The 21,521-nt window shown below is 42.4% G+C and overlaps 1 protein-coding gene across 1 annotated transcript in view; it reads right to left on the reverse strand.

Moving 5' to 3' along the window:
- Positions 1 to 21,521, reverse strand: part of LOC311041854 (endoprotease bli-like) — a gene marked incomplete at both ends in the record, with an annotated part of 263,748 nt that overhangs the window by 226,706 nt on the left and 15,521 nt on the right. The window contains one exon of the mRNA XM_084052339.1: positions 9,284 to 9,376. Within this exon, the coding sequence (XP_083908465.1) occupies positions 9,284 to 9,376 (93 nt within the window). The remainder of the gene's footprint in view (positions 1 to 9,283; positions 9,377 to 21,521) is intronic.

Below are 21,521 nucleotides of genomic sequence, written 5' to 3' on the forward strand. Positions count from 1 at the left end.
AGAACAAGGGGAGGGAGGCACACTACAGCAAGCATCTCCAGAGGCCAACCTACAGAGCTAAAAATAACAAGCGATACATAAGTATATATACCACATAACAAGGCTAATGATTGTTTCTCTGTCAAGACTAGGTCAAAACATACTAGTATATGGCAGGGCATGTATAGAGCACTGTGTACCAAACAGTGGGTCGGGACCCATGTTTGGGTCACGGACCAATCGATGGGACACAAGTAAATATGCTTCAAAATAATTCCATAAAAAAAATATGTAAAAAATAATCCATTAAGAAGTAGTGAAAATAGCAGATCTCACAACACGTCGCATCGAAATGTGTTGTGAGCTTGTAGATCGGCTCTTTTCACTTGTTTGGGCCCCGGGGAGACAAATTTATATTTTGGGTCTCGAGCTAAAAAGTTTGGGAACCACAGTACTCTGTCATCAGTACACAGTCATCTTATTAATCGTGACGTTCTTTCACCATTTATGAATGGGTTCCACAGACTGTAAAAATAAGTGGGTTCATGAAGTGCCTGCAAGGAGTGCGCTCTCTCTCTCTCTCCTCTCTCTCTCTCTCTCTCTCTCTCTCTCTCTCTCTCTCTCTCTCTCTCTCTCTCTCCTCTCTCTCTCTCTCTCTCTCTCTCTCTCTCTCTCTCTCTCTCTCTCTCTCTCTCTCTCTCTCTCCTCTCTCTCTCTCTCTCTCTCCAAACTGATGACAATAACTGCTTTGGGATTGCTTGTGATTATGAAAAGCAGTGGTGGAAAGTAACTAAGTAAATTTACTCAAGTACTGTACTTAAAAGGAACACTTTTAAGGAATTTTGATTTTACTTGAGTATTTCCAATTTTCAGTACTCCACTACATCTCAGGGGCAAATATTATACTTTTACTCCACTACAATTATTTGAAAACTTTTGTTACTAGTTTTTAATCTCTTTTACTTTGGATGGAACCTGGAGGGACGATATGTCTCTGCTAGTTTGTTGTTACACCAACCAGCAGCCCAATAATGCAACTCCATCAGTGATTCAGTGACGCCTCGGTCAGAGACATTGTGTTTTATATGGCTGGCCCTGCTGTTGCTGTCCAGCCAAAAACTACTCCATGACTTTGCATTAGGAACAAAATTACTGTGTGTGTGTGTGTGTGTGTGTGTGTGTGTGTGTGTGTGTGTGTGTGTGTGTGTGTGTGTGTGTGTGTGTGTGTGTGTGTGTGTGTGTGTGTGTGTGTGTGTGTGTGTGTGTGTGCGCGTGTGATTAAAGTACACTAGCAGTTCCCCATGGGTATGTCAGAAGCTGACGAGGGGTCAGTGTCTGAGGCGTTTAGCAAAGGTCAGTGAGGACTTCAGTCAGAAGGGAACTTGTGTGCCTCCGTGTGTGTGTGTGTGTGTGTGTGTGTGTGTGTGTGTGGTGTGTGTGTGTGTGTGTGTGTGTGTGTGTGTGTGTGTGTGTGTGTGTGTGTGTGTGTGTGTGTGTGTGTGTGTGTGTGTGTGTGTACAAATGCTGCTATGACGTGCACGTTTTGGCCAAACAAACTCCTGAGATACGGTTAAGAGGGGTACGAAAGGACGCAGAGAGTGAGGACTGAGGAGGAGGGGGTGGGGGGGATTCTGATTTTTACCAGCAAGTTGGTCTATATTCAGTCGTTGAGCTAGTAGTGATTTTTTACACACGTTCTCCTCATTGGCTGTCCTTTAAGCCAATGGGGAGTCCGCAATGCCTTCCCATACTCTGAACGGGCCTGAACGGGTCACTGAATTCAGCGCAACACTTGCTAATTTACTGTCGCTAACTTACAGTAAACACAGACACGCGCTATACTCTTCACCTTCCAGCAAGCACTTAAATTAACACCTTCAATATGTAAAGGGACTAAAGCAAGGGAAAATAACTAAAGATTATAGAGCACAATAAGGCGACGTTCATGCACTCTTACAGGCACAAACAATCCAACATCTAACTGTAAACACAAATAACTTAGAACTTCCAGGCTAATAAAAACAGTGGTATTAAATACTCAATTCCTTTGAACACTTAGACATAGCACATGTCATAGATCAGCTATAGACGAAGTATAAGATCGGGCTTAATTGGTTCATGCACGTTTTGTAATAATAATCTAAATCTAAAGAGTAATTTGTAACTAAACCTGTAGTGGAGTAAATAGTACAATATTTGCCTCTGAGATGTAGCGGTGTAGAAGTATGAAAACATGGACACACCCAATTTAAGTAAAAGTACCTCAATATTACAAGTACTTAAATACAGTACTTGTAAATGTACTTAGTTACTTTCCACCACTGATGGATAGGGAGGCAGATGAGGAGAGATGGAGGGAGAGAGACCATAGAGGAGAGAGAGAGAGAGAGAGAGAGAGAGAGAGAGAGAGAGAGAGAGAGAGAGAGAGAGAGAGAGAGAGAGAGAGAGACCATAGAGAGGGTGATCTCATTGTGTGTAGTGTCACATAGACATGCCCTCTGAACACTGGGAAATGATAGAACTGTCACGATAGCTCTGAAACATGCACGTACGCGCGCGCACACACACACACACACACGCTCATTTGGTTGCGTTACAGGTCCATTTGGTTGCGTAACAGGTCATAACATTATGCCCATATATCTGTTTGACTGTGTCTCTTTTATGCCCATATGGAGATCCCTGATGTCAACGTATATGCCTATATATGGGCATCAAGGATAAAGGATCAATCGGTCGGTTCTCGAGATACTCAAAGGAGACTTTTTTACTTTTCACAATTCAAATAAAAAAATAGCAAAAGTAGCAGATCTACAAGCTCCAAACGCGGCGCGAAGCGACGCGTTTGGAGCTTGTAGATCTGCTACTTTTTATGCTTTTGTGTGATGCTGTAGTATGATCAAGTAGGGCGTTCATTTACTAAAAAACACAAACAGTTAGAATATTGTGATAAGAGGTTCCTGCCTGACAGCAGTGCTATGCAAACCCGTGCGTGTGTGTGTGTGTGTGCGTGTGCGTGTGCGTGTGTGTGTGCGTGCGTGTGTGTGTGTAGACTCATGCATTTATGCGTCTGTGTTAAGGCTTTATCGGCGTGTAGTCTCAGAGCCCTCAGATGTCTGTCGAGCTTGTTTTCCACAGCCCTCGGTAATTATGTAATTAGCAGTGCGATTAACACAATGGCTAATTGTTGCTTTGCCGAGAGAGAGGCTGCATGGGTCGGGATTACATGGTGGCAAAACCTACACTTTCCCCCCCGAGAAATCACAATGGACCTCTATTCTCTCTCTCTCTCTCTCTCTGTGTGTCTCATAAACAGTGTATTGTTATAGGGACCATTTCACCACTTGTGTGGGCTTCAGTCTGCCCCGCACTGATCTCCACACCGTATGGATGGTCTTAGCTCAGCTCCTGTTTATGGTGGCCAGCACATCAGCGTTCCTGGTATATCGTTTCTTTTAGGAGTTTTGTTTATAAAATAGACCCTCCAGAAAAACGCGGGCAAAAATCCTTGATTATGCGGGCTAAAACTCTTGATTATGTGGGCTAAAACTCTTGATTATGCGGGCTAAAACTCTTGATTATGCGGGCTAAAACTCTTGATTATGTGGGCTAAAACTCTTGATTATGCGGGCTAAAACTCTTGATTATGCGGGCTAAAACTCTTGATTATGCGGGCTAAAACTCTTGATTATGCGGGCTAAAACTCTTGATTATGCGGGCTAAAACTCTTGATTATGCGGGCTAAAACTCTTGATTATGTGGGCTAAAACTCTTGATTATGTGGGCTAAAACTCTTGATTATGCGGGCTAAAACTCTTGATTATGCGGGCTAAAACTCTTGATTATGTGGGCTAAAACTCTTGATTATGCGGGTTAAATCCTTGATTTTGCGACGAAATATGCGGTGAAATTGCGGGAAGTTGCGTAATATGCGGAAAGTTGTGAAATATGCGGCAATATGCGAAATATGCAATATGCGAAAAGTTGCCAAAAATGCGAAATATGTTAAAAGTTGCGAAATATGAGGAAATATGCGATGTGATGTGCGTATTATGCGATGCGATGTGCGTATTATGCGCTGCAATGCGCATATTATGCAATGCGATGCGGCCTTTTTGAAAAAACGTTACCCCCGTATAAGTATGCGCCATTTTGCTGATTATGCGGTAAATTCTGCGATCGCATAAGAACATTTTTCTGGAGGGTCTAATAAAACCCACACACACTTAACCAAGTATACACACTCACTTTAAAAATATTGAATAAATAGGGAAAATAGCTGGGCTTGTAGATCGGACTTTTTTGCTAATTTTGTGTGAAAGTGTCATATGACGAACTAGGGCATTAATTTACGCAGAAACATTCAAAAGTTTAAATATGGAGATACAAGGTTTCTGCCTGACAACAAGGACATGTTCACTTCAGATAATCTGGTAGATTTTCGGTGCATTCATGACAGCTTATGAAACATGCTCTACACTTGGCACACCGTGTTGGCTGTCAGCAGCGGTGGACAGAACCAAAATACATTTACTTGAGTACTCTATGAGTAAAATTTACTTTACCTGTACTTTATTTTGACCTGGTATTTTCAAAAGATTTTTATACAATTTATACATTTGAAAACTTGTGAAATGGGACATTCTGCATAATGAGTACTTTCTACTTAGCCTATGGTACATTTTGATGCCAATACTTGTTTACTTTTCAAGTCAATTTTGAATTCCGGACTTTTACTTGTAACAGAGTATTCCTACATTGCAGTATTAATACTTTCACTTAAGTAAAACATTTGAATACTTTTTCCACCACTGCCTACCAGGAAGTACCTGATGCAACCTGGGTGAAAAAGAAGCAGGCTACAGTACATTCTATAAGCAGGGGGGTGGGGGGGGGACTAGTCGGACATGGGTGGGTGGGAACATACTGTATATCTCAGGCCTTTGGCAGGAGGCCAACTATTGTAGCTAGCACACTAATTGTGTTTGCCCCGCACACAACCCACCGTAAATAAAAGTCTTCCATAAACCTATTAGAATATTGACTGTTTTCAGCCCCCCCCAAAAAAATGCAATTAAAACAGATTCTATTAGGGGCAGATTGGTGGAGGCGTAGGGGACGTGATCCCCCGAACAGAGGAACGCTCTATAATCGGGTTAAAGTGAGCGATGTCAGGGCAGTGTTTCCTTGGTTCTGAACTAAAGCCCTCACTAGGCCAGGATTAGTCCACTCACATGAACCAGCACAGACACTGAACACACACCTCAACGGAAAGGCAATTAAGGGCTCAAACGTTACAAATACTTAATTTAGAGTCTGTTGTACGACGGTGTTGCGTGTTGGGTTGGGATCCTTTAGGATTTTAACGATTCTGGTTCCTTGACGATTCCCTCTTAACTCATTAACCGCCAATGACGAGATGTCTCGTCATATTTTGCTAAGGCGTAACCTGCCAATGACGAGATTTTGAGTTTTCTGGGGTTTTCCACTAGATGGCGCTGTTCGCTAACCTGGTAGTCACCATTTGACTCCCAGAGAAGCAAGGCAGAAGCGGGTCACGCGATCACTTTCTTGTTATTCGATATGGGAAAATGGCCTTTTCTCTGTTTCTAATGCTTTGTTTCGGATACGTCTTTTAAAGCGATCAGGGGATCGATCATACTGGATAAATATCCCATGATTTTTCAAAGGTTAGTGAAAACACCGCTGGCAGTGGCTTGGCAAATTATGTTTTATTTCTGGCAGTCAAAGTGTTAACAGTCCGATTCCTTAACGTTTTTCTTTTTATCTATAGAATTTTGGTCTTCATTACAATTTAGGCGTTACCACTTATACTATCTAGACTTAGTGGACCTCAGTTGGCTCTGTACTTGGATCGCTTTTTCTGTCTACACACCAAATGTCTTTGCCAAAAATAGCCGAGCTTGTAGATCTGCCATTTTTGGCTAATGTTCCCCCAGAATATGGATGCTAAGGGTTTAAGTGAGAGATCCACAACAGCTTGTAAAATGTGTGGCGTAATTTTGTGGAAGCAAACGTCCAACTATGCAATTGTTCATTATCCCACAACATTATTTGTGCAATCCATTAAATTAGGGATTCATTATCAAATATGGTGCATTTTTTTACACTGCACATTCATTTCCACCTAAAGTTAAGATGGTAGAAAAGTAATTAAAGTTACAGTTTAATGAAATCATGAACCACACATGGAGTCACTGGAAATTGCGCATAAATTACTTCAATTAATCACATGCACACACATACACACACACACACACACACACACACACACACACACACACACACACACACACACACACACACACACACACACACACACACACACACACACACACACACACACACACACACACACACACACACACACACACACACACACACACACACACACACACACTTAGATGTTGGCTCTGAATCAGAAAGTTTGGCATCTTTTCTATACTCACTTCCTTTCTCTCTCCCCTGTTCTCTATTGAACATGTGTTTCAAAAAAGCACACATGCAAACATAGCACATACACTCATCGGGGGCTGCAACTATAGATTATTTACATATTATTATTATTTGTTACTATTCTATCGCTTATTTTTCGACTAATTGAGTGTCGTGCAATATCTTTTTTAAATAGCAGCTCTACAAGCTCACAGTGCATCATGAGGCGAAACTCTGTGAGCTTGTAGATCGGCTATTTTTTTATATTTTTCGTTTTGCCTACTATGACATGCTCCAAAAAAGGATTGATTATTAATCGATTAATAACTTATCGATACATGTTTTTATCAATTAATTGGATTAGTTCAATTAACTGTTGCACCCCATAATCCATAATAAGTGAATCCAGTCTGAGTCTCTGAGGAAGACGCAAGTCGAAACGTCAGTCATCCATGCAAGATAATAAATACGTGCAGACCGGTCGAGTGCTCCAGTATCTTATTCGGTAGTCTCTCTCCTGAAGTGCCCAGGTATTATTATTCTCTCTGATTCAAGGTGTCCCTGCTGAGCACCGACGAGCCCTTCTACCTTCAACTGGCTGAAGCGCGCTGGACTTCTCTTTGTATTTTTCTTTGTGTGTTTGTGTGTATGCGTGTCTACTACTACACACGTACATGAAGTCAGAGCGTCAGGATAGCCAGGTCAGTGACTGGAGGTTGCTAAGTCATGGTTTGGTAAAAGGCCAGCGGCTCTACAGAGAGACTGATAGAGCGGACTGGTCAAAGGACAGAGCTGCATGCAGCTCCTGTATCTCAATCTACAAATTAGGCATCTTATCCAGAGCGACTTACAAAAAGCAAGGTAAAAAAAAACATCAAATGCAGAGAGAGACAGTGTGAGTGCCTCAGTAAACTCACAGGTAAAAACCAAGAACCATAACCATCAGTCTAAACCAGTGGTTCTCAAAAAAATAAATAATCAAGGACCCTCGTAACTCATTGGAACCAAATGAACCAGTACGGGGTCCATTTGGCTCCATTTGTTACACTCTCAAGAATTTGGAACCTTTCTCAAGGAACTTGGAGGATATCCCCTAGACCTCACTTTGAGAACCACTGGTCTAAACAATATACCATCTCCTCATGTCACTTCTCCTCACAGAGGGACTGGTAGAGCTCTCTAGTCAAGGGACAAGGGACAGAGCCGCATGCGATGCAGCCACGTATCCCCCCCCCCCCCCCCCACACACACACACACACACACACACACACACACACACACACACTCTTTGCCCTGTGCTGTCATGGGATGTCACCGCGGGTGACAGTTTCCCTGGCAACGGAGCTGGGCGAGGAGGCTGCAGCATGCTCCGAGGGTTATGCAGAACGGTTTTGGCGAGGAGGAGGAGGAGGAGGAGGGGGAGGAGGAGGAGGAAGAGGAGGGGGAGGAGGAGGAGGGGGAGGAGGAGGCACAAAGGGGCGCCGGGGGGGGAACTGGGGTCCACACAAGCAAAAGGTAAACATCCCCTCAGCTCTGTCGCACACATACACACACACACTCGTTTGTACTACTGTACTTGTGAGGACATAAACGCTTTAGTATGGCAATTTTATGAATGCCATTATTTTATTAATGTATTTAAAATGCCATTTTGAACCCAGACCCTAAAGCCTGAGTTTAATTATGCGGCCAGTGTCTCTCACCAAATATCGACAAGCTCACAACACGACGCGTCGCGCTGAGGGCTGGCTTGTAGATCGGCTATTTTGGATTGCGCGGCAGCATCGCTGAATCTAAAATGTGTACAACCATAAAACTAGCATTTTACTAGTGGTGAGGACCAGGAAATATTCCTCACAATGTCTATTTCTCAAAGTCTACTACAGTATACTTGTGGGGACACGTTTGGCTCTCACAAGTATGGCAATACAAGCACACACACACACACACACGTCTCTTATTTCTCCCTAATCAACACTAGACCTGATTAAAATGGCAACGCAAGCCAAATGAACCGTCATTTGCATATACATGCAAGTGTAAAAAAAATAAACTGGAGCCACCACTGGAGTGTGAATTCACCTCGCCGACATGGACCATGTTGAACACATCAAAACAGCCACGTCTAAAACGCTCAGCGCTCTTCATCGCTGTACACTCTGCAAATCCATTCTCCATAGCATTAAAATGTGTGCACACTGGCGTAATGATGGCAGCCAGCCACTCTATATGCCCTCTAGAATCTAATCCGTACAGGCAGTTAACACACTGGGATTCTGTCATGGTACAAACTTGACCAGTGGTACAAAGTAACTACATACGTATCGTTGCTGACCTATACGTCCATATTCCATAAACTTGTTGTGCTTTTTCGTAAATTAACACCCCACTTGATCATACTACAGCCTCACACAAAAGCAGTTTTGAGCTTGTGGATCTGCTACTTTTGATGCTTTTGAATTTGAATTTTGAAAAATAACAGTTTTGGACACGAGACGATTTACTCAAGTAAAAAATCAAAATGTTTTTGTACTTTTTGAGTATGTCCATTTTCCAATACTTTATACTTCTAATCCATTTCAACTCAGAGGCAAATATTGTACTTTTTTACTCCACCAAAATTATTTTAAAACTTAGTTACAAGTTACTTTGCATATTAAGATTATTAATACAAAATATACATAAACCGATTAAGCCTTTTACTTCGGCTATTTGAAAATAGCCAATCTGCAAGCACACACCGCGTTGCGAGCTTGTAGATCAGCTATTTTTGGTATAACAGAGCATTGTCTACATTGTGGTATTGCTACTTTGACTTCAGCAGCACTGCTTTAAGAAGAGCACTCACCCCTGCTGTGGCAGCCAGCCTCTTCTCCAGGGCCGCTCTGTCAGGGCGCCCCCTGCTGTCCCTCAGGGTGAACAGACCTTGCAGGCTGCCAATCTGTTGAAAGCATGGAAAACACACACTGTGTAGTCAGTCAGACAGTCAGTCCAGGACCTAAATAACAGGGTTCAGGAGGACAGAGGACACATGTTTGATTATCTGAATCCCCTGCTGGTCAGCACTGACAGCAGGAAGTCAAATCACTGCTGTCATGGTGGAATCCCTGTATGTCCAAAACAGTTCCTTTTTCATTTTTGAGCCGTGCAACCGCTCCTATAAGAGGGTTTAGGACCCATCCGTGGTGAAAGTTTTTCTTTCCGTCGTGAAAATTTGTCTTTCGCTGACGCCCATTGGCAAAAAAAAAAAAAAATCACACCCAGTGTGAAGTGCTGTGATTGGCTAGCGAGACACATGATGAAATTAACTTCAAACTTCGCAGACGCGCTGCGATTGGCTAGCGAGACGCATAATGAAATTAATAACTAGAAAATGGGCTCCTCGGAGCACAGGTCTCCGCCAGTACTGTTCCTGATTAATCCTGTCTTACCTCACTTCAAAAGATATAAATGATCTTTAGAAGTGAAATACCTATTTACAGGTCTCTATTTCATCATGCGTCTCGCTAGCCAATCAAAGCACACCCTTTCAACATATTGTCACGTGTCACGTGAAGCTTGACCAATGTTAGCTTGGTGGACACACGGAAGGACGAGAACGAAAACATAGTCTCCTGGCGGAGACAATAATGTAAAAGATGTAGAACGTCACTTCTCAGGACGTGCTTCTCAGGACGTGCTTACATTTGGCTACCGAGAGCCGATTGGCTACAGAGATGCATGATGAAATTAATAACTCATAAATAGCAGCGCTCACTTCACACTGGGTGTGATTTTTAGCGGCGCTAGCCGCTCTATACCTTTAGGTATAGAGCGGATCCTGCGCTCTATACCTGACTTTGTCCGTGTTCACCGTCAACGTTCTGATTAGTCAGACCCGTCAACAAAGTGATTGGTCAAGCTTCACGTGACACATGGCTATAAAGACATTATAAACACATATCGATGACAAAATGTATCAAAGGCGCCGCTACCTTCACACAGGGTGTGATTTTTTTTATTATTATTAAAAAAATTAAATAGTGAAAATATACAAGCTCACAACGTGTCGCATCGCGGCACGGTGTGAGCTTGAAGATCTGCCATTTTCACTAAATTTGTGCGACACTCTTGTCTGATCAAGTAGGGGCATTCATTTACGAGAACAAGTTGAAATATGGAGATACAAGTTTTCCGTCCGACAGCGACTGAATCTTGGTCACTCACTGTGGTCTCACACAGGTGAATGTGTCCTGGCTCTCTAATTTGACTGCTATGCCAGCCTCTAGTTCTGACAAACATCAAAGGGAAGCTGCTATACATTTGGCTGCCCAGCGTGCAGCTTTCTTTTCACCTTGAACGTGAGGTACAGTGTATGGTCACACATGATTTCCTCTGATGTGAGGTTGAGCTCCCCTGTGGGAAAAAATACGGACGTGTAGAATAAGGTAAATAGAGAGGACAGTACAGGGGCACAGTGTGAGCAGTGTTGCCAGATTCTGTGAGAGAAACAAGCAACCAGGGTCTAGGAGAACCAGCCCAAAAGAAGCGACTATGTGCCACATGAGCACTTTAACATGTACATCAGCTGTTTGAAAATAGCAGATCTACAAGCTCACAACGCGCCGCGATGCGACGCGTTGTGAGCTTGTAGATCGGCTATTTTCAAATAAAATCTTGCGGGGAAATTGTAATAAGCAGATCTGGCAACCCTTAGTGTGAGAAGAGGGGCAGAGACGTAATGGACATTGCAATGACCCCTGGTAGCATCAGGTCAACTCTGAGAGGAGAAACATGGTCCCGTTAACGACACATTTTTACCCTCTCAGAATTCAATTACCAAACAGGGTTGGTTAATGCCAGTGGTTCTCAAAGTCTGGGTCCTTGAAGGAGTTTCCAGGGGGTCCCCAGCCAAATTACCTGTAATATAGCATCAAAATCAGTTTAACCCCATTTTATACTTTGGCTATAAAATAATTGCAGATCTACAAGCTCACAACGTGTCGCATTGCCACGTGTTGTGAGCTTGTAGATCGGCATTTATTTAATTTTTTTAATTAGGAATAATTTAGAATTTTCTTTTTTAAAGACAAAATATTCTCTTATGGGGGTCCCTGTCACAAAATATTTTCCAATGGGGGTCCACGTACGGTCAAATACATACAATTTTGCGGGTCTTAGACATGAAAATGTTTGAAAAACACATTTTTTTACACTCTCTGAATTAAATTAACAATCACGTTGTATGCAATGTGTGCATAAAATGTATGCCTCACCCACATGACCCCCTTCTTTCTTTCTTTTTTTTGCACAACACGATTTGAGCGTTTCCCCCCCAGGCCATATCTGGCCAGGCTGTGCTCAGAGAGGTGGGCCAAAATCAAATAGCACACAGTTTATCTAACCTTATCCAAGGCTTTTCATTTCCAAGCCTTTATAAACTCAATCGTATTGACCGCCTGGGAGAGTTAGAACTAACTAAGTGAAATTTACTCTGTGGCAATTGTGTGCAGGGGTACGTTCTCTCTCTCTCTCGCTCTCTCCCTCTCTGTGTGTGTGTGTGTGTGTGTGTGTGTGTGTGTGTGTGTGTGTGTGTGTGTGTGTGTGTGTGTGTGTGTGTGTGTGTGTGTGTGTGTGTGTGTGTGTGTGTGTGTGTGTGTGTGTGTGTGTGTGTGTGCGCGCGCGTATGTGTGTGTTTGTGTGCCTAGCTGATTCTATCTTCCTTCACTTTCATTCTCTCTATTCTCTGTCCCTGAGGTGCATCAGGGCTGAGACTGCAGAGTAAATTGTCCCAAATTGAGTTCCTTCTTGCCGGCAGATACAGACCACATCCCGACCGTTTAGAGAGACACAGACACACACAGAGAGAGAGAGAGAGAGAGAGAGAGAGAGCGACAGAGAGAGAGAGGGAGAGAAAGAGAAACAATCACAGCACGCACAGCGCTCGCTTGAACGTTTTCTCTCTAATTTCTCTCCTTTCCTTTCTGTTGCCACAGCTCACCGCCGTCCTTTGCTGATTTCCCTACTGCCTCTCTTTCTTTCTTTTCCACACACATTATTCTCCCACTCCTCTCTTTTATATCACTCTCCCTCTCTCTCTCTGTCTGTCTCTCCTTTTTCTTTGTCTGCCACGAAAGGTGCCCGAACCCTCCTCTCTCTCTCTCTCTCTCTCTCTCTCTCTCTCTCTCTCTCTCTCTCTCTCTCTCTCTCTCTCTCTCTCTCTCTCTCTCTCTCTCTCTCTCTCTCTCTCTCTCTCTCTCTCTCTCTCTCTCTCTCTCTCTCTCTCTCTCTCTCTCTCTCTCTCTCTCTCTCTCTCTAAATGTTAGTGATTTTACTTTGGTAAAATGTATATAAAATGGTAAGTATATTGTACTTTTACTCAAGTAATATCTTGAATACAAACCTTTCACTTGTAACAGAGCATTATTTATAGTGGAATTGCTGCTTTTACTTAAAGGGATAGTTCACCCCAAAAACATTTAGGCAGCAGTCTAATCGATAGGAAAAAAAGCCTTTTTGGGGGTGAACTATCCCTTTCATGGTGTTTGCCCCTATCAATTACTCACCCATGAAGACTTGAATTCATGGAGATTTTTTTTTTGTTTCTGTCACATTCCTAATCCAATATTCCACAACAATTATGTATAAACTCCTAAAACAACTCTCACAGAGTAATCCATGCCATGTGACACATTGTGAGCTTAATAGATCGGCTATTTTTGGCAAACAGATTTGGTGTAGATGGAAAACGTGGTCAAAAAGTATAGTTGTAACTGAAGTCCAGTCCTCTAAGACTACAGGGGTTTAAGTGGTTTTAAGTGTTTTTAGTGAAATAAATCTGAGTACTTCTTCCAACACCGTTCTTCCCTTTTATCACCTATATTTCTCTTTTCTTTTCCTCCCCACTGATGTTCCTCCTCTCCCATCCCCATCCTCCCAGCCATCCATCCCCTCCTCCTCCCTGCCCTCCATCCATGGCTGCCTGTGCTGTGCTGCATGCTGTAGCCCTGGTTGACACACTCTACCCATCAGCCCCCCCGGACCCCCCGGGCAGAGGAGTCTCGCTCTGACAATAATCACACAGTAAGTTTATAACGCGGCAGCCTCCCTGAGCCCAGCTGAGCTGAACTGAACGTGCAGCACCTCCCCTGACGCCTGCACACTCCATTACACTCAGCAGGGGGGGGGCAAGGATGAAGTATGGGAGATAGAAGGGGGGGGGGATACGATGAGGTTACTGTATGTATTTGGGTGGGGTGTATAGGAGGGGAGGGGATGGGGATACGATGAGGTTGTATGTATTGGGATTAGAGATGGGATGAAAATTTCATGTCACAATTATTGTGACCAAAATAATTGCGAAATCAAAATATGCTTAATCCATTTGACCGGGAACGCATCTGTGTCATTTTTTGATTTGAGCTAAAAAAAGCATTATTTTACACTTTGGCTATTCAAAAATAGCAGATATACAAGCTCATATAGCGCAGCACCGAGTGCCACGTCTGAACGGTTTAAAACTCTAAAAAGGCCAATTGTGTTAACCACTTGAACCTCAGCGTCCATATGGACATTTGCCAAAAACAGCAAATCTACAAGCTCGGCTGTTTTAAGAGATTTAGAGAGTGAAAAAAAGACTGTATCAAGTAAGTTCTTTACAGGTGCGTTTTTTTTTACCAATTCTAGAGGGTTTACAGTAAGTGTACCGGATATGCAGCTCTGCAAAGGTGAATTGATCCCAGCGTATATGTACAATTTCACGATAAATTAAAATGTCTACGATACGATTATTGTGAGCGTTTTTTTAGTCACGGTAAACGATAATAATGATTATCGTCCCATCCCTAATTGGGGTGCCGACTGGACTCGAAACTGATACCAAAGAGCAGTGGCTCTCGTTTTAGAGCTTGCAGATTTTGCTACTTTTGCCATTTTTGAATTTTAATCCTGAAAAGTCACACTTTAGGAGATATGGGGTTTCCACCCGACAAGAGACGATATAGTTCAACATAGTTCAGGTAAATCCTGGCGATTATGTCACTTCCTAATGAGGACTGAAAGGAAGCCAGGGGGAGCAGCGGGGACCAGAGGCATGTGTTTGATGCTGGAGGCTAATGACACTGCGTTGGTGCAGGTGAGGGCAACAGGCTCAAATCAAACCACAAGGTGCCAGGACTGGCTTTCATGCACTGATCTCTTGGCTCTTTTTTGACTACAAAGGGTGACCCAGGGGTAACCGGAACGCTCTCCCCAAAACACACTCGCCCCAGTGTTTTTTCTTATTCTTCTTAGTTTTTACATAGTTTTACTGAGGTTAACTTTAGGAATAAGGTCAGGTTTAGGCATAGTTTTACTGAGGTTACGTTTGGGAATAAGGTTAGGTTTAGGCATAGTTTTACTGAGGTTACGTTTAGGAATAGGGTTAGGTTTAAGCATAGTTTTACTGAGGTTACGTTTAGGAATAAGGTTAGGTTTAGGCATAGTTTTACTGAAGTTACGTTAAGGAATAAGGTTAGGTTTAAGCATAGTTTTACTGAGGTTACGTTTAGGAATAAGGTACGTTGTACGCATAGTTTTACTGAGGTTACGTTTAGGAATAAGGTCAGGAATAGGCATAGTTTTACTGAGGTTACGTTTAGGAATAAGGTTAGGTTTAGGCATAGTTTTACTGAGGTTACGTTTAGGAATAAGGTTAGGTTTAGGCATAGTTTTACTGAGGTTACGTTTAGGCATAGTTTTACTGAGGTTACGTTTAGGCATAGTTTTACTGAGGTTACAGGAATAAGGTTAGGAATTGGCATAGTTTTACGTTTAGGAATAAGGTCAGGTTTAGGCATAGTTTTACTGAGGTTACGTTTAGGAATAAGGTCAGGAATAGGCATAGTTTCACTGAGGTTACGTATAGGAATAAGGTCAGGTTTAGGCATAGTTTTACTGAGGTTACGTTTAGGCATAGTTTTACTGAGGTTACGTTTAGGCATAGTTTTACTGAGGTTACGTTTAGGCATAGTTTTACTGAGGTTACGTTTAGGCATAGTTTTACTGAGGTTACCTTTAGGCATAGTTTTACTGAGGTTACAGGAATAAGGTCAGGTTTAGGCATAGTTTTACTGAGGTTACGTTAAGGCATAGTTTTACTGAGGTTACGTTTAGGAATAAGGTCAGGTTTAGGCATAGTTTTACTGAGGTTACGTTAAGGCATAGTTTTACTGAGGTTACTTTAAGGCATAGTTTTACTGAGGTTACGTTAAGGCATAGTTTCACTGAGGTTACATTTAGGAATAAGGTCAGGTTTAGGCATAGTTTTACTGAGGTTACGTTAAGGCATAGTTTTACTGAGGTTACATTTAGGAATAAGGTCAGGTTTAGGCATAGTTTTACTGAGGGTATGTTTAGGAATAAGGTTAGGTTTAGGCATCATTTTTTCGTATTATAATTTTTTCGTATAATTATATATATCGTCTCTGTCGGGTGGAAACCAAAACTGTTACTTTTCAGGATAAAAAAAAGAAATAAAAAAAAAAGTAGCAGATCGACAAGCTCAAAAGGCGTCGCTTCGTGCCACGCTTCGAGCTTGTAGATCTGCTACTTTTGATGCTTTTGTGTGACGCTGTAGTATGATCACGTAGGGCGTTAATATACAAAAAAAATACAATAAATTAGAATATGGAGATAAGAGGTTTCTGCCCGACAACAACGATATATATAACACGTACACACACGCACACACGCACGCACACGCACACACACACACACACACACACACACACACACACACACACACACACACACACACACACACACACACACACACACACACACACACGGCTGTGTGTCCTAGCGGAGCCAGGTTCACAGCGGAACAATATGAGGCCAATCAGGGGGACTGTTGGTATGGATCTCCCTGTGCTAATGAAGGCACTTTGAAAAGGTAATCTAATTCACCAGCAGCAATTAAGGCTGGGAGAGCCTTGTCACTATGAATTATCCCTTCCTTCACTCAGGACCGCGCGGCACACGGACCGACGCACTCCGCCTGTCTGACACCCAACCACTGTCCCACACATCAACCCCATCACACAGTCACTCACTCACTGAGAGCTACAGTACTAATCATGCTGGTGTTCTATCTCTCTCTCTGTCCGTCTCTGTGTGTCTCTGTCTCTCCCTCTCCAGTGGTGGAAGAAGTACTCCAATTTCCTTTTTATCCATTAAGATCTGAGATACGATTCTACAAATGCCTTCTGAAACCTAATAATAAATAAAAAAAACACTCAAGTTGCTATAATATCAGTGATTCTCAAAATTTTTCATGACAAGGACCCCGAAAAGTGATACTGTATGTATTTGGCCATGGATCCCCATCTCAAAATATTTTCAGCTAAGGCTTTCCCCACAATAACAGAAAACAGAAAATAAACACTAGTATTGAGCCCTGAGGGACTCCGGTTACCCATATGGGGTTTAGGTGGTTAGCTAACATAAGACCGTGTCGTCGCAGCAGAGCATGCGCTGGAGCATGGATTGATTGATTGGTTGAATGAATACAGACGTCAACAGAAAAAAGTCCTGGGGGCTTGTTTCCATTGTGGTCCTATGGATATGTTTCCATGCTCCATGCAACGCATCAGACTAATCGATTCAGTGATTATTAAACATCTATTCGAATTCTGTTGATTTTTTGGATATATACGATTTTTTAAAATAAATATATGAAGAAAAACAAAACTGCTTCTCGATTATTCAGCTAACCTACCCGAAGAAGATTAACCCATTAAGACCTGAGGCCGCGTCAAAAAAAATCTAAATCCTAACAATTTTTCAGAAAAAATATATATAAAAAAATAATTTTCTCGATTTTTCAAAAATAGCAGATCTACAAGCTCATAGCGCGGCACTCGGTGCCGCGCTATGAGCTTGTAGATCTGCTATTTTTGAATAGCCAAATTAATCTAAAGTGATACAGATGCGTTCCAGGTATTAATGTGTTAAGCCGGTTATATTGGTTCTAAATGTCGGTTAATTGCCTCAGCCCCAGCCTATATACAGTACTGTATGTTTGAGTATAAAATACAGATTGTGAAGTACGTACAAAAGCCCTGGCAGCAGAGTGGTTAGGCAGGATTGTCAGATTGTCTTCAGCACACAAACCTTTGATAAATGACAAGTTAGTCTTTATTCGCTGGCTGCATAATGTGTGCTTTTGCTCGACTGCAGTGACAGTGTGTATAATTTATTAGAATAGTCATGTTCATGTATTACCTTCAGGGGGCTTTTCAGCAATAACCCTGTTTCAGCTGATGCACCGTTATCTGCTTCTTATTTCCCAGATAACTACAGTACAAAGTAATTTGGGTGTATTCCTAGTCCTAAGCATAAAGATTTATCTTTTGGGTCTTGAGCTGAAAGCTTTGGGAACTCCTGCTTTAGGGAAATCCCAAAGAATCGACTTTGAACCACTCAGGCTACTTTTCTGTATTCTGTAGTCTTTTTTCTCTATAGTTTAGTGATATACCCAGGGCTAGAGTTGGCTCTTTAGTCACCCTGATGAAAGCTGTGTGCCGCAACGCGTAGGTGCGTTTTGTACTTTTTTCTTCTTCTTTTTTTTTGCCATGCATTAGCTATAATAATAATAATGGCTTTTTAAAATTTCCACAAGAGTGCTTTGGTTGCTATAGTTTTTTTTGTTCTTCGACTTTATCACCCTTATACCAAAGAGCACCATATTTGGATTCTGCCAAAAAAGAAACCCTCCAATCTCTGTGTTTACTTCAGTGAGCTTTAGTTTTATCGTTATTGATTCCATTTCTTTGTCAACTAAAAGTCGCTACGTCCGATTGCGATGGTAAACGCCGCTATCTTACAATATCCTTATTGTCAGTGATGATAATTACAGTTGTTAAACAGGCGGAGGCCATTGCGTCAGTGTATCTTTGCCCAAAGCACACAGCGTACAACATGGCTGCGACGCCTTTGAGAATACACCCATCTGTCTACTGTATCGTCTCTGTCGGGTGGAAACCTCATACGTCCAAAACTGTGACTTTTCAGGATTCAAATTCAAAAATAGCAAAAGTAGCAGATCTACAAGCTCTTTACGCATCGCTTAACGCCGCGTTTCGAGCTTGTTGATCTGCTACTTTTGATAATTTTGTGTGACGCTGTAGTATGATCAAGTAGTTATTTGATTTTGGGGAAAAAAACACAAAAAGTTAGAATATGGAGACGGGAGGTTTCTGCCCGACAGTGACGATATCCAGTGCTGTAAATACCACAGGATGCAGCTCAACCTTGACATTATAAAAGCCATGACCAGATTACTGAGTTGTGCAGCCATTTCATGAACATTCTTGGCTAAATAGTATCTGCCAATGACAAAAACGCAACATTCATTACATCCCGTGAGAAAAGCTGCTGATAGGTACTTGAACCCCGGCTGTAAGTGATGGAATAATATTGTACATGTATACGTACATTTTCCCTCTGACTGATTGGCTGTGTTCACAACATAACCGGTCATAACTATCCAGAGTTATTTGAACACACCCAGGGGATTTGGCAGACAGCCTCATGCCTGATTTATACTTGTTTTGTGCGCCGCGTCGCCCACCGAAGATCGCCGATCTACAAGCCCTTAACACAGCGTGGTGTGGCGTGTTGTGAGCTTGTAGATTGCTTATTTGTTTTGGTATGCGACACCGGCACACGGCGAAGTATAAATCAACCTTTAAAGTGGTTGAAGGAGAGCACACATCATACCGGAAAGGACGGCACTACATTACAACTGGCTTTAGAATAGACTTTCTTAAAGGTTATGCTGTTGGTTTACAAATCACTTAATGGCCTCGCTTCCGACTACATGTCTGACGTGTTATTAACCCAAGAAGATGTACCCAAGGACCCCCCCCAGGTCCTCTGCTAAGTTGTCTCCATGTTGTTACCATGGGTCACCTTGGTCCAACAGCTTTGCCCGGAGTAACTTGAGGGTGGCAGAGACTGTGGAAATTTTTAAAAGAAAATGTAAACTTGAAATAACTTCTGCATAATGAGTACTTTCATTTTGGTTGGCACTGTAACTCAAGCTAAATTCTGAATGCAGGTATTTTACTTGTATTTCTACATTGTGGTATTTCTAAAAGCGCCTGTGTCATTTTAGATTTCTTTGGCTTTGGTTCTGTGTCCTAAGGTAGGATCCACTTCATATTTAAGGGAGGCAGCAGGAACTGTCAAGTAGTTAAACTTAGGCTGAAACACAAGCAGGTAACATCCCTGAGGGAGAGCTGCAGGGCCTTTTGTGATAAAGGTTTAGCCTGTTGGAGTTCTTAACCGTGTGGGTTGTTTTGTTTCTTAGCGTATGCCTTAAAGTGTTTATTTTTCTCAAGTCTCAATTTTTGTTACATTATTTTTGCATGGGCCAGCACTGTAAATATGTGTGAACGAACTGTTACTGCTATTTTTAGAGAAGAATAAATATACCTAAAAAGCGCATTCCTGGTTTTCTGTCTGCTTGGAGCCTTGACCATTCGGCCAACTATTACACTGGGGTTTGTCTGTTGCCCCGCACCTTCTGTCACTGTACAAAAGCAATTATTCAACCTGTTCTGTTGTATCATTCCCCATGTTTTTTCACTATATTGTCCATGTCTAACAAAAACAAACTTTTCAGTATTACCCGTATTGCCTCTAGACGACAACGAACGGACAATGGTCAAAGAAAATGGCAAAATAATATGTGCCTTACAGCGTACAGATGTTTCCCCTCATAAACTTTTCATATACACCAACAAACCTAAAAACGACTGTCTTGATCAGAGCAGGGGTTTGAACGCCTGTCATTTCTGACACGTCAATCAAAGTGAGCTCATGTTGGTCTACGCTTTTCTGACAACATCTGTCAGACAGACGGAGAGAGAGAGAAAGAGGGAGGGAGGGGGGTGTTGGGGGGGCACACCATGGAGGATAAACAAAAACAAACAAAGACATCAAGAGTCATCGACGCAGTGTGTGAGAGCGGCGTGCGGCAGCCCACCCTATAGAGAGCGCAGCAGCTGCTCTGTGTGTGTGTGTGTGTGTGTGTGTGTGTGTGTGTGTGTGTGTGTGTGTGTGTGTGTGTGTGTGTGTGTGTGTGTGTGTGTGTGTGTGTGTGTGTGTGTGTGTGCTGTGTGTGTGTGTACGCTCTCCAACAGCCCTACAGGGGCTCAGGATGCCACTCCTCACGCTAGTACTTCCACCAGTGGTGGAATAACTCTGATCTTTTTTTTACTGAAAGGACCACTTAATTTTTAACCCATCTTCGGTCAGAAACCTCTTATCTTCATATTCTAACTTTTTCGTAAATTAACGCCCTACTTGATCATCCTACAGCGTCACACAAAAGCATCAAAAGTAGCAGATCTGGAAGCTCAAAACGTGGCGAGAAGCGACGCAGACTTTTTCGGCAACGTTCGGCACGGCGACTCGCTCGCCTAAGCTCGCTCAGCGGTGCCTCTCGTGGCTCAAGTCTGCGTCAGACGGCGCGCCTCCGTCGCCTCCGCCGAAAACAAGCGCTCCCTTAACGTCTCTCCTCCTATAGAAACAATAGCGTACTGTACACTTACTACTTAGAGCCGTGATTTCCAACTAGTGTGCTGGAGACCACTAGTGTGCTGGGCTGTGAGGGTATTGCAAGTGGGCCCCCAAATAATTGGCAAAACACTTATGATTGTAATGATAATATATGCAGCATGACATTAATATTAGAAAATACGGTAAAAAAATGTCTTTACAACCTTGAAAATGTTGTTTATTGTGATACCGATAAATAGGAACTTAAAAGTATATGACGTTAGTTCCATTGATCCAAAAGCACAATCGATTGATTGATCATTAAAATGAACATAAGAGTCTGAAAATGCGAACGCTTTTGAGGTTTTCAAGTGGGCCCTGATCTAGAATAGGTTTGGAACCACTGCCCTAGAGGATAATAATATACTTTTTTTTTGATTGATTGAATACTTGTAAACAACACGAGATACGGTCAGATATTAAGGCTAAAAGGATAACACAAAAAGGTCCTGGGGAAAACGGCAGCAGTGAATGACACCTTTTGAATCACTCAATACACACAC

This window comes from Gymnoscopelus microlampas (genome assembly GCF_963454915.1).
Source record: "Gymnoscopelus microlampas genome assembly, chromosome: 3".
In the NCBI taxonomy this organism is placed as follows: Eukaryota; Metazoa; Chordata; class Actinopteri; order Myctophiformes; family Myctophidae; genus Gymnoscopelus; species Gymnoscopelus microlampas.